General features: G+C 41.7%; 1 protein-coding gene across 4 annotated transcripts in view; it reads right to left on the bottom strand.

Annotated features, from left to right (window-relative positions):
- Nucleotides 1–868: 868 nt before the first annotated feature.
- ATG2B (autophagy related 2B) overlaps nt 869–16774 on the bottom strand; it is an 82447-nt gene continuing 66541 nt past the window's right edge. For all 4 annotated transcript variants that reach the window (XM_034992822.1, XM_034992821.1, XM_034992820.1 and 1 more), the window contains 8 exons: nt 12835–12913; nt 12316–12523; nt 9809–9878; nt 9397–9479; nt 7818–7939; nt 7411–7565; nt 6356–6505; nt 869–2673 (listed from right to left, as the gene is read on the bottom strand). In XM_034992822.1, the coding sequence (XP_034848713.1) occupies nt 2443–2673; nt 6356–6505; nt 7411–7565; nt 7818–7939; nt 9397–9479; nt 9809–9878; nt 12316–12523; nt 12835–12913 (1098 nt within the window). In that variant the 3' untranslated portion in view covers nt 869–2442. The remainder of the gene's footprint in view (nt 2674–6355; nt 6506–7410; nt 7566–7817; nt 7940–9396; nt 9480–9808; nt 9879–12315; nt 12524–12834; nt 12914–16774) is intronic.

The following is a 16774-nucleotide window of genomic DNA, read 5'->3' as shown; positions in this document are numbered from 1 at the left end:
GTACTCAGAGATCCAAGATCTGAGGGAGCCGTGGCTCCCGTGTGTGGTGTGACCTCCATGCTCTCCAACACCCCCAGCCCGGGGTGTCACAGGCCTGGGGGTCTACCAAACCAAACACACACACCACACACACACACACACACACACACACACACACGATCATCCAAAAATCTCTGCTGGGCCCCTTAGTTTACAGACAGATGCTGAGACTTACAGAAATCTAATGCCTTGGCCAAGTCACCTGCCAAGTGAGGGCAGATCTGGCAGCCCAAGGGTCCTGCCCAACGCTCTCCTTACTGTGTCACTGTGACATAAAGGTTGGAAAAGACATTTTTAACAAAGAAAAAATTGAGGATACTTAATAATGCAGAAGTGTTCAAATACAGTCTACATAAACATCTCAAAGAGCATCTTGGTTAAACTGGCAATGAACAGAGCCTTGATACTGGGCCTTTCTGAGGCAGGTTTCTGGTTCCCAAACCCAGATTCTGTGGCAGAGAACCATGGAAATGACATTATGAAGATCTATGTTATACTAGGATTTACAAACCAAATTTGTCAAAAGATGGGTCTATTTGCAACTCAAGAGTGCAAAGAAGAGGGTGATTATTTCTCCCTAGACTATATCTAACTGAACTTAAATAGTGTAACTATGGAAAATGTATTTTAAAATTAGAGATTTTATATTTTTAAGTTGATCAAGGGCTTTGCAGTTTAATCAATCATCACAAATAAGAGACATGATATGTTCTGTTTTAAGGATGCATGGGGTCAGTGAGCAGGGCGGTCAGAACGTGCCCCCGAAGCCGGCTGAGCCTTCTCAATGATGCATGGGCGTGGCTACTGTTTACTCAGGATCACATTCTGCATGGACTCCATTTAACTGGGACAGAGTAACGGATGGTTCTGTGAGCAGTGCCTTTTTAAAGTTTTTTCAGCAATAGAAAGGAAATAAAAATTAAATGCTGTTTAACACAGTTTTCATAAATTTTAAATGTCCAGATGTTTGGCTTACATTGCTTTCTTGTTCAGAAAATCTAGAGAATGGAATCGATTCGACATCATTTTTCAAACCCCAACCTGAAATGTAGTTCTGAAATCTAAATTCATGTGAATGGCATTCTCCCCACTTCAGAAAATGAAAATTCACATCACATCAGTGGATGAACACAAAGTCCTGCATTTTTTCTACTAGATTCACCTAAAGTCAAAAAGTGAGTCCTTGTGAACAATTTTTCTCCTACTCCTAGGTAATGATTTACTTGATATTAACCAAAATCAGTTTCGAGAAAGTATTCCCAAATATCTTGGGATGGATCCAAGTATTGCATCTATGAATATACTCTAAGAAAAGCAAAATGTTCATGGAAGCATAGAACAATTTTACCTTTAAATAAAAATACTTTATTCATTCCTGACAGGTTATCAAAATGTACACTGTTAACCAAGTAAAAATGGTACTTCGAAATAGCTGACTAGGGCATATTTGGAGGATTTTTGGTTAATTTCAGAAAAGTAAAAATCATTTCCAATCTCCCTTTCCACACATTCCTAAAAGCTTGCACTGTATCTGCTGAAAAGTGAACATATAAACAATCATATGGGCCCCAGTTCATTATAGAATGCACATTTTCATTTACACTTAAAATAAATGGAAGTTACTACATCTGAGTTAGCTTCCTTTGCCAAAAACATTCAGTCTTACTCCTCTTTATATTTTGTGAAAATCTGTAAATTACATAACAAACAGATCACATGACTTGTATTAATCTACACACACACACACACACACACACACGATAAAGTGCAACACAACAGAACATGTCTGCGACATTCACGTTCTCAACGCCCACAGATTTTCTGAGGGAATGGAAATAATGTTCTCAAGTGCACGGACACTAAATCCAACAGACTAGGTTATTTATTCCTCAGGGTTATTTATATTAAAATCCTATTTGCTTTGCTTTCCCTGTAGCTTCTGTCTCTCATTCTCAATGAAAGTTTCGAAGCTGTGATTCTTTTTAAACCTTGAGAAAAATCAACTCTCCTCAGGGCAACATAAATAGTGCTTTCAAAGTGCACTTTCAAAGTTTCTGAGCACTCTGTACTGTAACGGGAGGCTTCCAATGATCTCTCATCCATAGCAAGGAGAATCACAGCCATTTTAATAATAGCAAGCATTCCACTCACTTGGCAGCAAACGCTTAAGAACTTTTGACACTAACCACCAAACATTTCTCTACGCAAGTACTAAACTAGCCCTACAATGTCACAAGTTTTTGGTTGCATGTTGCTTTGATATTAAATTATTTAACTAAGAAATGCTTTTGTTCCTGAGATGAGCACAATAAAATTAAATGAGTACCCTCTAAAGCTGCCAACGGGACGCTATGCTCCTTACTTCTACCCTCACTCTCTCCATAAAGAATCGCGTCTGAAATATCAGTCTTCCCCATGGCGCCATTTCTGTGACTCGTCTTGCCGAACATCTGGTCTAATTTGGTTTCTCATGCCACCTAATACATTTGATGTCGCTTCCGTGGCCACAATCAGAGGTTTCACCACCGCGGGAGGAATCTGGCGCAGGACCTCGCCCACGGCACCAGTGACCCCTCTGCTCTCGTGTTCTCGAGCTGCGGTTTCGTAAATTGTCTGAGCCGTGTCTGTAAGTCCCTGAAAGGGGGAGAGGAGAGAAGGTCAAAAAAATCTCTAAATTATCCTATTGTATACAACTTTAGCAGAGTTCATCAACATTATGCTTGTAACTAAACCAAAAAACCCACTGTGCTTTTGAGATAACCCAGGATAATTATATTTATGACAGAATTGTAACTATAGGGAAAATAAGAGGCAATTATTATAATCTAGCATTTTGTTGTGACACGTGTATGTAGAAAATATAGCTAAGCTACCATTTCACGTAGGGAAGCTTAAAGAAATATTTAGGGGTGCCTGGGTGGCTCAGATGGTTAAGCATCTGCCTTCGGCTCAGGTCATGATCCCAGGGTCCTGGGATCGAGCCCCGCATCAGGCTCCCTGCTCAGCGGGGAGTCTGCTTCTCTCCCTCCCTCTGCTTCTCCTCCTGCTCATGCTCTCTCTCTCTATCTCTGTGTCTCGAATGAATAAAAAAAAAAAAACTTTTAAAAAAGAAATATTTAATGATCTAAGAGTAGCTTTCCTGGCACTATTAATCACTCTAGTTAAATCAAACTTAGCAAATAAAGCTTCTGGAATAAATATAATCACAAAAGGAATACAGTGATAGCTCCTTTGAGTCAACTGTAACAAGAAAACCTAATTCTACAAAGCTCTAGAAAATTATTTGTTTTAAATTACTAGCTATGTACTAGAAAAGATAATTGTGGAACATTCAATTAAGATAAAAGGATTGGCTTAAATAGAAAAAATTCTGAAAACATAAAGCAGGAACATGTTTAATAATTTAAAAGTTTCGGGGCACCTGGGTGGCTCAGTAGTTAAGCGGCTGCCTTCGGCTCAGGTCATGATCCCAGGGTCCTGGGATCGAGCCCTGCATCAGGCTCTCTGCTCAGCAGGGAGCCTGCTTCTCCCTCTCCCACTCCCCCTGCTTGTGTTCCCTCTCTCACTGTGTCTCTCTCTGTCAAATAAATAAATAAAATCTTTAAAAAGTATCATTTCTACCTGGCACGGTAGGGTAAACATGTAATACTGTAGGGGGAGGACACGTACAGAAGAACTAAAAACAAATACAAGTGCAGTTTTTAAAACTATCGACAGTAAGTGAAACCGTGACAATAAAGGAAACGCTCACGGTTGGTCCACCTGTGCCCGCATCCCTCTGTCTCCTCTCTCAGCCACCCTCCCTAGCCCGAAGACAATAAGCAGGTTCAAGCGGATTACAACCCAGTGAGCGTGGCCACCACCGCGTCACAGAAGTGAATTCGTATCTCGGCTCTATCACTTCAGTGTGTTACCTCAGCCAATATTTATTTCATTTGTTCTTTGTTTTGTTTTGTTGCTAGTCAAGTCCTTTCAATGGGGGATGAAGTCTGTGGTGACTGTCAGACTTCACTGGCTCAAGACACCCGCAGAGACTGGCGCTCCGTGCTCACGAAGCAGGCCCTGGCCCCCGGCCACTGCCCCCACCACAGCGCCCGGCCTCCCACCCAGGGGAACGACGGAAACAGGGGTCAGCCAGCACATGGCAAATATTTGTGGGCCACACGGGTTCTATCGTATATGCTTTTTCTTTTTTTTTTTTCCTTTTTACAATCCTTTCAAGTTGTTAAAATAATTCTGAGCTGGTAGGTCCACACAAAAACAGGCCTGGGCCAGAGGTGACCTAGAAGTCACAGTGTGCCGAGCCCAGATCTAGAGGAGGAGCCAATCTGTGAACCAGCTGGAATGTTTTCTCTCCATCTTTGATTCACTAACATCTAAAAGGGAAAAGACACATTTATCACCATGTAAGGAGCCTCTATTTAAAAAGTTCTGAGGGGCGCCTGGGTGGCTCAGTCGGTTAAGCGGCTGCCTTCGGCCCAGGTCATGATCCTGGCCAGGATCCTGGGATCAGCCCCACATCAGGCTCCCTGCTGAGCGGGAGCCTGCTTCTCCCTCTCCCTCTATCTGCCGCTCTCCCTGCTTGTGCTAATAAAATAAATAAATACAAAATAAAAAACTTTAAAAGTTTTGAACGCGGAAGTCAGATTCCTTGCTAATCAAGCGCACCTGCCATCTCGATCCGTGCTCACACTGTCAAGTCTTAGAGAGAGACCCACACAGCAGACCCGAATACCCAGGGTCCAACAGAGGCCCCACTACTGACTCGCCCAGCTACACTGGGGAGCCATTCCTGCTGAGCCAGTGTCCTCATGGGCAAGCGAGGACCACCGCCTCCCTTTAATGGTTGCTATACACCTGGCACAAAGGAAGCACACAAATATTTTTTCAAATGAATTCAGATTAAATCAGGCAAGGTTATGCAAACTGCAAAGTGCTCCATTTCCAAGCGCTATTATATCCTGTGGCCCACGGCCCCTGCCATGCCCTGAACCCCAGGATCATTTTTATAAACCTGATTTCTAACACGTCTACCGATAACTGGCCCAATCCTGACATCTATAGGAACAGATCTGACCAGTAATTATTCTCCCAACTAGGTCTCCTTTTAAGAAAAGCAGGTGGTCTTGCCTTTATTCCACTAATACATTTCCTCGGGGCCCTACCTCAGTGGTCTCCCGACCATTTGGGACCACAGAGGCCACTCTGTCAGGGAAAAGACTTGTCTTTTCCTAGGCACTTGTGCCTGTCAGAATAAAGACGGGGAAAAAGATCTTTAATGAAATCCTAATACATGCATCAAGAGTAAAACCATCTCAAACTTCATGTCACATTAAAAAGAATGTCAAGAAAGATTACAACGGGGAATGCTCCCAACAGTGCCCATTAAGAACCAGATTCACGGGCGCCTGGGTGGCTCAGTTGGTTAAGCAACTGCCTTCGGCTCAGGTCATGATCCTGGAGTCCCGAGATCGAGTCCCGCATCGGGCTCCCTACTCGGCAGAGAGTCTGCTTCTCCTTCTGACCCTCCCCCCTCTCATGTACTCTCTATCTCATTCTCTCTCTCAAATAAATAAATAAAATCTTTAAAAAAAAAAAAAAAAAGAACCAGATTCACTGGTGCAATTGCAATTAGGCTTAATAAATGTTGATTCAGACAGTTACAAATCACCAACTTCATTCTTAACAACCTCTTGCACAAATGAATAAAGGGACATTTATATGAACATTTGCTGTAGCAGTGGTTTAGGGAAAACAAGGTCTACCAATAGGAAAGTGAAGTATGCCACAGCCCTACGATGAAATGCCCTAAGACCGTTTGAATGAGACGTGCATACATCACCATGGACAGACCTGGAAAGGCAGACGTTGCACGTGATACATACAGTAAAAGTACAAAAACATGTACCAAAAAATGTGTACCATCTTCAGGAGAGTGAAGGCACGCGAATGGGATCAGGTGAGTGAGCTGAAAAGCTGTACTTTTAAACAAAGCTGAGTACCACAGCGCAGCACAACTACGTGCCACAGCCGGGTGGTGCGAGCGCGCGTGCGTCCGTTACACGGCTGGCTTCTGCACGTGAGGACAATCAGCCTTTCCTCCAGACCACGACTCTCCTTGTGAGCCCATCACTACCTGGCCCTCTTCTCTGACCTCGTGCAGACATTGGCACTTGCTATTGGTAGCAATTCCAAGTCCACTCGCAGGGGTTTCCATACCCAATTTTGTATGGGTATCCATACAAAATGCTCTTCCGACAAAAGGCAGGAAAGTGGGCCAGCCGGTTCCGGCCCGCGCACCCAGGTATGCACTCACCTCTTTCACAACACTGTAGGCCTTGGCCACACCTTCCCGCAGGTCCACTGGCTGGTGGGCTAAGCGGTGGTGAGGAAACCTTTTGATCTTCTTGGGCTCACTAGAAAGGGTCCCAGGAGACACCATGTCATAAGCAGTCTCTGCTGCCGCCTGGAATCATTTTATCAGAAGGTAAGAAATGAATCAGAAGAAAGTCTGCAGAGTTCTGCTCCAACAACGCACTTGCCATGGGGAGTCGGGAAGAACAGAGGGACTTGCAGGCCCTAACGCAGGTGTGTCTGCGGTATGGGGAGTTCTTCACGACAAAAACTTAGCACTCTTATACCAAGAACATTAAAGTGCACATTAAGAACTAGTATCTAGATCGAGCTGACTTTCTTAGTCCTCCTCTCTCCCTCTGAGAACACTCTCCACCTTACAGGTTAAGCGAGAATGCCCTGTCTGTGAACAACTGGATAAGGTCAACTGGAGTTTAATACTTAACAAACCTTAATACGTCTACTGTTTTGTTCTGTAATGCTTCCTTCACGTTTAGCTATGATCTGTTCATATAAATGAGGCAAAATGAATCCTCGATTAGGGCGCCTAGGTGGCTCAGTCGTTAAGCGTCTGCCTTTAGCTCAGGTCATGATGCCAGGGTCCTGGAATCGAGCCCCACATCGGGCTCCCTGCTCCACGGCGGGGCCTGCTTCTCCCTCTCCCACTCCCTCTGCTTGTGTTCCCTCTCTGTCTCTCTCTCTGTCAAATAAATAAATAAATAAAAATCTTTAAAAATAAATAAATAAATAAATCCTCGACTAACTTAACAGTTACAATTTAACTGAAACAGGTAAACGAATTTGCACTGGATTCCACTGCTTTATTCTACGAATTCTTTAACACCAGAGAGCTGAGCAATAAAAACAAAAAACCCCCACGATATTAAATCATCATAAATAAGATATCTATTCTCAATGTTCTGTATATTTCACAGGGTCTTTTTAGAAACATAAACCCCCGACCGTCTTGCAGTAAGCCTTCCTGTCCGTACAGAGGACAGCAGTCGGCGGAGGTACCTGTATGGTCTGGACCGTCCTGTTGGTGAGCTCCAGCGCGGCCATCGCCGTCGAGGTGCCAAAGGATGCAGCACCTCTCTGGAACCCTCGGACGATGCGACCGTCCTTCCGGTACTGCTCTATTGGTAACCAGACCAAGTCCTTCAGGCCTTGCACTAGAACAACGGTCAACACGGAGCAATCAGTGGGAGTGCTGGGGCTCAGATCTCTGCTATCACTCTAACCCCGGGGTTTTAACCTCAAATGGGACGCAGAGTGCTCTTGCCGGTGTGTATGACCACACACAGAAGTTTTCTAGAAAGTTGGTCCCCACATAGACTGTCCCAAAGGCACCCATAACTCCAAAGGGGTTAAGAATCACAGATCAGGCAAAATAAATCATCTTTTGATTAAAAAAGAAAACTTACCTAATTGTACTAGTGAATGCATAGGCCCAACGCCTCCCAGGATTCCTGGTAGCTGGTTCTTCTTAATGTCAGTAAGCCATTCCGTGATTGCATACGAGAACAATTTGTCAACACCTAGCAAGCTAGAGCAAACAATTATTAGTATACAGAAAAGCGAAAGAAATTCATAGGTTCAGATAAGTTGGGGGAACTTTCTTTTTTTAGTTTCAGGAGGAGAATTTAGTGATTCATCAGTTGCATAGAACACCCAGTGCTGTGTTATGCACAAACAATGAATCATGGAACACTACATCTAAAACTAATGATGTAATGTATGGGGATTAACATAAGAATAAAAAAATTAAAAAAAAAAAAAGAACACCCAGTGCTCGTTACATCAAGTGTCCTCCTTAATGCTCATCACCCAGTTACCCCAACCCCTACACCCCGCCCCCAGCAACCCTCAGTTTGTTCTCTAGAGTTAAGAGTCTCTTATGATTTGCCTTCCTCCCTGTTATTTTTCCTTCCCTTCTCCTATGTTCATCTGTTCATCACGAGTAAAATCATATGGTATTTGTCTTTCTCTGACTGACTTAATTCGTTTACCATAATAAGTTGGGGGTTATTTTTTTTTTAACTTAAGACAAAAGAAAATTTACCAATTACAAGGACAAAATATTATAGACATTCGATCTGAATGTACATATACACACATATATGTACACACAAATATAATCCAGTTTAATGTTAGTAATTTCTACAAGGTTTCAGTAACACGTATAACTGTGTTCTTCCACTGCTCCTATTTCTTGAACATCTAAAACTCTAGCATAGGGGGCACCTGGGTGGCTCAGCTGGTTAAGCATCAGACTCTTGGGTTTCAGCTCAGGTCATGATCCCAGGGTCGTAAGATCAAGTCCCACATCAGGCTCCATACTCAGCATAGAGTCTGCTTGAGATTCTCTCTCTCGCTCTTCCTCCCCCCCTCTCCCCACTTGTGTGTGCACACACAACTTTCTCTCAAATAAATAAAATCTGGGGCGCCTGGGTGGCTCAGTCGGTTAAGCTTCGGCTCAGGTCGTGATCCCAGGGTCCTGGCATCGAGTCCCGCATCAGGCTCCCTGCTCGGCAGGGAGCCTGCTTCTCCCTTTCCCTCTGCCTGCCGCTCCCCCTGCTTGTGCTTGTTCTCTGTCTCTTTCTCTCTGACAAGTAAATAAAATCTTAAATAAATAAATAAATAAAATTTTTAAAGCTCTAGCATAGTATTAACTCAATGTCTATAAATTGCTACATGGTTCTCAGCCACTAAGAACCATTACGTTGTGAACTGCCAGTCTTTTTGCTAAATAAATGAATTTATGACTTTGGGAAATTTTAAAAAACAACTACAGCTGTTTTTGAAAAATACTACTCTGTTCAAACTCCTACTCTCTCAGCATAAAAAGGAGCCCCTAATCAGTAAGCTTCCTCTAAAAACAAGCTCTCTGCACACAATGCTGTAAAACAATGATATTTTGCTAAGAAAAGTCAGCGATCAATTTGTTGTAAGCTAATCACAGTCACTATACCATAAAGCCTCATATGGTATAAATCAACCTACCCATGCCGGTAGAAAAGCCGCTTCAGCTTCAGTTCTGAGCAGTTTAACTGGGCCAGACCAATCAGAATCCCGGCCAGCGTACCCTTTAAAATTAAAAAAAGCCAGATTAATGTGTAACTGAGACACCCAACATCTAAAACAGTTGTTATTTGGGCAAGTCAAAGTAATATTCATTCGCTTATGCAGCTAAAACACTTAAAATATTTACATCAAAAAAACACATACTTAATTATATTATGACCCAAATTACACTAAATTTTACTCACAGGTTAAGTAAATGATGTTTACTTTAAAAACAGAATTAAATTTTAAAATCTTGCATGTCACTTCAAACATAAAGTTTGAAAATTAACTCCATTAGAAAAACGAGAGAGATAATTTTGTAGAGTATATTTATACAAAGTTTCCAAACCTGATCCATTGATACGTGTTTGCCATGATAATCAAGTCGAATAGGAACTTCTGATGTGAATCTAAATTCTCTGAAGATAAAGAAAGGAGGGGAGTTATTTATATTCAAAAGTACTAATAGTTGAAATTAGAAATAAATTAATTTGTTCAACTGGATAATAAAAACAAAACCACAAAATAATGTGAATATCTCAAGACCTAAATAAAGGGCAATGTCTTTTAGTTCTATCTTAAGATAATATAACAACTAATGTTAATCATCTTATACATTGTATTTATTTTATTTAAATTTTCTCACAAAAAAATCTCCTAGTTTACTAAATGTTTACCTTAGAAAAATTTATTCTGGCAGATATTCTCAATTTATACAGAAGAAGAATAAAGGTGACCTTTAAGATTAAACCAAATAATAGAATTATTACCACGAAGTAAAAAAGAGAAGAGGTAAGGGATTTATTTCAGCTCCATCATGAAGCAGAAAGTGCCAGAAAAGCCAGCCACGAATCCCAGTTTTACCAGTTATATGTGATGCAATCATGGGCAAGGAACTTAAACTCTGAGCCTAAACATCTTAGTAAATTTTTAAAATGCCACCCACGTTGGTGAATTTGAGTGAGCATTCTTGAAATTAATGCTTATAAAAAGGGTATCAACACACAAGCATTGGGAATTCTGTGAGAATGAAATCATAATTATATGCCGATGGTATACATCAAACAAAAGGAGCCGGCTTCCCAAAGTTGGACTGTAAATTGGACTTAAAACACAATTTTTCTACGGAATTAATGTCTGTGTTTATATCCTAAGCCATTCCACAAAAGTCCAATTTAACCCACAGCAAAATGGAAATGCTGTATTTAAACGTCAATCACTACAGGAGCCTGGGACCCCAAGTCATCCCTCATCTTCCAAATACACATCTCCACTTGGGTCCCTAGGCATTTTGGTTCTCTTCCTTTCTCACTCTTTGTTTTCTTCATGGCACATAATACGGCAAATCATGTATTTTAATTATTTGTAAGCTCAATTATACAGGGAATTTTTCTTGGCTTTGTTTACTGTGCCTAGAACAAAACCTGGCATACAGAGAGTAAGAGCTCAATAAATATCTGTGGAATGGTTGGGGGCTATTAGGCCATCACTTAGAAAATGCGCCAGATTTGGGATTAAGACCTGTGTTCTAGTCTTGACTCGGCCACTAACTGTGTGGTTTTGAGCAAGTCAACTTACTTCTCTGGACACTAAAGTTCCTCGTCTGTGAAGTGAGTAAACTGGACTATATCACTGACTACCACCCCTAGGCCTTCTAGGAGCTTTTAAGAGTAGAAACAGAAATCCATAGCAATTTTAAATAGTGTAATGAAAAAAACCAAAATTATTTACCTAAGTAAGTGAGGCCACACAAGCTGAATGAGAAATGTTAAATTTCTTTGCTTTCAGGCCAGAATTGTTAACAATTCAATTTCTTTTGGACTGGCTATCCAGTGTTTACAAAAACCAAACTAGGAGTTCATGTGTGATTAATATAAAATGAGAATTCACACTATCACTTATGATATGCAATTTTTTGGTAGTAAAAAAATTTTAAAGATCAATGTGGGAAAGTAATAAAAGAGATTCTTCTTTCCTGGTGAAACTTTTACAACTGCCAGAGATCATCTATCCCAGGATCTTTCCAATTCCCATATCGTTATTTTTTTTCTCTATTTTCAAGATATATAAAAATATGAAAGCACTTTAAATAGTTACACTGCCCGCTTTGGGCCATACCCAAAATCTAACATAAAGTCAGCTTGAAAAGACAGAATCGGGGGACAGTCGATGTCAACAGGAGTACAGACAACAAGGGGAAGTAACTAACGGTCCCTCACAACAACAGGTGGCTTAGATCTTCCTTCTTCCTCCTTCCAACGGAGCCAAGGCTCCATGCCCACCATGAGGGGCCGGGAAAGAAGGATGATGGGAAGAATGAATGGGTCTGGAACTGAGGATAAATTCCAGCGTGAAAGCAGCTAGCTGAGCATGGGCAGGAGCACGTGGGCCTGCCTTTCCCGATAGTGCCGACTGAGCCAGGGAGTGAAGGGTCAGGAAAGACACAACAGTGATGGGGAAGGGGCAGATGGAAAACCAGACAGAAAATGCCCACACTGGAGAAAGGAAGCCAAGGTGTGTAAGGGAAAAGAGGAAAGGACATCATGATTGAGGAGGTACAAATAAGCCATAACAGTGACTGGGAAGAGGGACAGAAGGAGGAAAACAAAGCTAAGAGGAAAAGGACATTCCTGCTGCAGAATCCAGAGAAAATACCCCTGAGCCAGGGTTACTACCTGTAATCAAGGGGTGCAGGATACGTGGAGCCCACATGTAAATAAAGACACTAGTTACTGTTTGGCAGGGCAAAGAAAAGCTGGAGTAACCTCATAATTAGTGGTGGTACACGAACACATTAAAGAACAACCTGCAAAACGCTAAAATAACTTCATGTGTTATCAAAATTCAGTGATTTACCTAAAAAACACGGGCTGATCACTAAATGATGCTTCTTCAGCTGAGAAGTCCTTCTCTTCCTCCCCATTAACCACTTCCACTGAATTGGCACCACCATCTTGGGAAGGCTGCTTTGGCCCAGGAAAAGAAAGAACTAGATTTGGCTCCTTGGAGGTGCTTAAGTGCCTTGGCAAACTGCAGGTGACATCAGCTCCAGGAGACTTTTTAACTGAAAAGGTAATGTGCGCATTTGAAAATTAGGAATGCTTCTTTAGAGCAACCATTTAAAATTAATGTGGATTTAACTTGTTTTGCTGCATTTAATAAACACAATAACTGCTACAGAGACTACCGACTTCCACCTTTTAAATTATTACTCTTACATAAACTGCATTCGCAAAATATAAAAAAATAAACACAAAGCACATTTATATAAATGAGAATAAAGACTGTAAGTACACTCTCAAAAAGGCCTCATAACAATCAAAATCAATCCAAGTATTTGATATAGACTTTTTCCAAACTATACATGTTTAATACCTTCTGGATCTGGAGCCATTAGAAGCTCTACTTCTGTAGAAAGACTTGTGAAGAAATCCTTCAGGAAGAACAAGGCATCCTAAAATGAAAAGAAGTAATTATAACCGGTGGGGGGGGGGGGCATCTATTTCTAAAACTACAAAGTATCTCAAAGTCCCATATTTTACTCATTCCTCATATACCACTATAATTTTTTGAGTTCTTACTCTGTGTGAGGCACTGTTCCTATTCCCCATCTCTCTCTCTCTCTCACACACACACACACACACTTCCTTGTTAATTCTCACAACTCTGAGAAAATTATAGACGTGAAAATTAAGACACAGAGAAGTTAAAGATTACACAGCTATTTCTAAATCCAAGTACAGTTTGGTTTCTCAGGAAGGCGGCGTCCTTGTTCTTGGATGCCAGTGCTCAGTGCAAACGGTAGGGGGCGCAATACCGCCACGAGGAACAGCACCCTGCCGGCCTGCGCACACTCACAAGCCTTGCAAGTTCTTACTACCTGCTTTCGGCCTGGACCACTACGTTCTATTGCCTTAACACATTTTCTCCATTGGACAGGATATTCAAAAGTAAAATCCGTAAAATTACCCAGTGTGGTCTCTTCTGAAATGATGTAATGACAAAAATGCGCAGGCCTGTCTAACGCTGTCCGAGCAAGCCACATTCGCCCGCTATTAGCAGCTTCGTTTTACCCACCTCACTCACACCGACAGACCCCTTTTGGAAAGTATGAAAATTAAATGCTTGAGCCTATTCTTTCTTATTCTGCCCTTCCATTTAAAAAAACTTTCAGGGCGCCTGGGTGGCTCAGTCGGTTAAGCGACTGCCTTCGGCTCAGGTCATGATCCTGGAGTCCCAGGATCGAGTCCCGCACCGGGCTCCCTGCTCGACAGGGAGCCTGCTTCTCCCTCTGGCCCTCCCCCCTCTCATGTGCTCTCTCTCTCAAATAAATAAATAAAATCTTAAAAAAAAAAAAAAAATTCTCAGTTAATATAAAGCATTAATACTGTACCAAAATGCAATGTGGTGGGGAATTACAGGGTCAGGGTATTTGGTATCATACTCTAAGTCTGGTAATTCCAAAGGATCTGATCAACCTACTGATCACGTTTATCAGAAGTATAAATGATGAAAGTCAGAAAGATATTTTTCTAGGTAACATGGCATATGGAGACTGAGGGATGGGACTGAAGACCAAGCAGGCAGTTCCAACAGTACTGAAAATATTTTGGTTCTGCAGTAAGACAGTGGGTTCATGAATTGTTCATTACATTATGCTTTCTTTACATTTATATATGTGTACATTTTGTTATTCACATTACATACATTATATATTACTACACAGATCCGTGTGTATATATACACACACATTGGATAATATATGTATATCAAATATTAGATGTTTACAAAGTTAACAGTACCTAAAAATGTTATTCTTTGACCACTAGATGGTGATATTTTAACGCAATAAATACTTTGACTCTATGCCTTCAAAAAAAACAAGAGAAAATTTCCAGGTATAAATATGCTTAAAAAAAAAAAGAGAGAGAGAGAGAGAGAAGACACAGAGCTGGTGGCATTTATCCATTTTCACTACAAATCACAAAACAACAGAAGAGGGGATACTAATGGTCCGCATTTCAATATGCTCTCAGAAGTTCTGATATTGGTATTTATGCTAAACTCTTTACAACTCAATAAAACAACCTAATTTTAAAATTAGCAAACCACAGACACTTTACAAAAGGGTATACAGATGCCAGATAAGCATGTGAAAAGATGCTTAGCATCATTAGCCACCACGAAATCCAAATTAAAACCACAATGAACACCAAATAAAATCGTTAAAATTAAAAAGACAGCATCAGGTTTGGTCGGGGTGTGAAGCAGAAGCTCTCGTGTTCCTGGGGGTCGTACGTACAAGGGTGTAACCGCCGGGGGAAACAGGCAGCTTCTTACAGTGGTCAGATACACATCTGCCTCACGGCCTGGAAATTGTTTGTAATACCCAAGACAAATGAAAACAAAGATCCGTAAGAAGACTTGTACACAAACTTCGTAACAGCTTTGTTCCTAAGAGCCAAAACCAAGAAAAACAACCCAAATGTAAAGCATGTAAATGGATACACAAAGTGTGGTACAGCCATACAAGGACTCCAGTCCTCAGCAATGAACAGGAACAGACTAAACAGAAATGAATAGACACACCTCAGCATAGGTGAAGCTCACTGCACAGGAAGCCAAATACACTTCCATTTACATGAAGCTGTGGGAGGGAAAAAGCTAACCTATGGTGATAGAAAGGAGACCAACAGTTACTTTGGGGTGGTGGAGACTGATCACAGAGGGGCACGGGGGACTCTGAAGGGAACAGAAAACGCTATTTCAACTGGTGTAGTAGTTACTCAAGTGTATCTGTCAAGCTCAAACTGTACACCTAAAATCCTGGCACTTTATTATATGCAAATTATACCTACATACAATCAACTTCTTAAAACTTGAAAAAATGTGGTTTATTATTTTACAAACTTAGGCTATAGTTCTTTCTAGCTTTACGAAGATACTAACAGTATCTTCTATCATAGAAGTGTTAAAATAGTTAATTATAATGTCATACTCAGGCAATCAAGTAATGATGCTAAAAAACCACAAATGTGCAAACTAGTACTGCTCGTATTCACCGTCTCAAACCTCAGCCAAGCACATACCTACCTTACCAGAATGGCCTCACATCTCCGCTCACAACCTGAATTAGGCCCTCAATGCCTTTACACAAATCTTAATGCAACTAACTCAACCACATTCCTTAAGACCCACCTTGAGTGTCACCTCCTCCAAAAGCCTTTCCTGATTACCCCTCACTCTTCTGAATTCCCCGCCTGGCTTCAGAGCCCCTTCTGCTGGGGCATATCCCGCTATGCCTATCTTTACCACTGGGACTCACCACAGGGTGTTAAAGTCATCTGTTTTATGTCAGTCTCCACCCCCATACAGAGATCTCTGAGGTTGGGGATGTTCACTTATCTTTGTATCCCCAGCATCCTAGTACAGGACCTGGGATGAGACTGGCATTCAGCAAATCATTTGGGATTAACAAGCATATTTTCCCCGCCCAGAGTTCCAGGCAGTGCAACACTGAAATGGACACCAGACCAGGAAAGTCAGGAAATCTGGCCTCTTCAAAGTTCAGATCTCAAACTGTCTAGTTACATGAACTTCATCATCTATTCACCCTTCCCCAGAAGAAAATCGTCCCTTCTGCCTAGTGTCCTGCCTCCACTACACGCATGCTGAGCCTTGGAAGCAATGACCCTGAACTTCAACAGCAATGCAGCTTTTTTTAAAACAGTGTGTTGCTTTCATACTTACTATCTATGATCCAGTTAAGAGAAATATTAAGTCAGAGACATGCTTGGTAAGAAAAGTATTACTCAAAGCATTATCATTCTTCAACTGATTAGTTTTCTAAAGAAAAAAATGGAGAACATAAGTATCAGGTTTTCTCTTCAGAGGACCATTTGCTCTCTCAAACTAAGGCACGTCGATCTTAGAAGGTGCCAGCCAGAAGGACGTTTGCACAGTGAACCTGTCAGCACACACCTGCAGTGCGGTTGTGTTCTCCTCAGGTTCGTATCTTGGGAAACGATTTCCCGCTCCTCCTCAGGTCAGCCAGAACAGTGATTTCCCTGTTTTCTCAAAGATCAGTATCTCCCCATTTCAAAATCACAATGCTTTATAGTTCTAAGAAATTAAGCTCACTACTGAAGAAAAAAGTCTGTTAAAGAAAACTGGGCAGGGCGCCTGGGTGGCTCAGTTAAGCATCTGCCTTCAGCTCAGGTCATGATCCCGGGGTCCTGGGATTGAGTCCTGCGTCGTGCTCCGTGCTCAGCAGGGAGTCTGCTTCTCCCTCTGCCTCTGCCCCTCCCCCCCACTC

This window comes from Mirounga leonina, unplaced genomic scaffold, assembly GCF_011800145.1.
Source record: "Mirounga leonina isolate KUSES-001 unplaced genomic scaffold, KU_Mleo_1.0 Mir_82, whole genome shotgun sequence".
NCBI lineage: Eukaryota > Metazoa > Chordata > Mammalia > Carnivora > Phocidae > Mirounga > Mirounga leonina.
The sequence above is the reverse complement of the archived record's forward strand: the minus strand, read 5'-3'. Positions and strand labels throughout refer to the sequence as shown.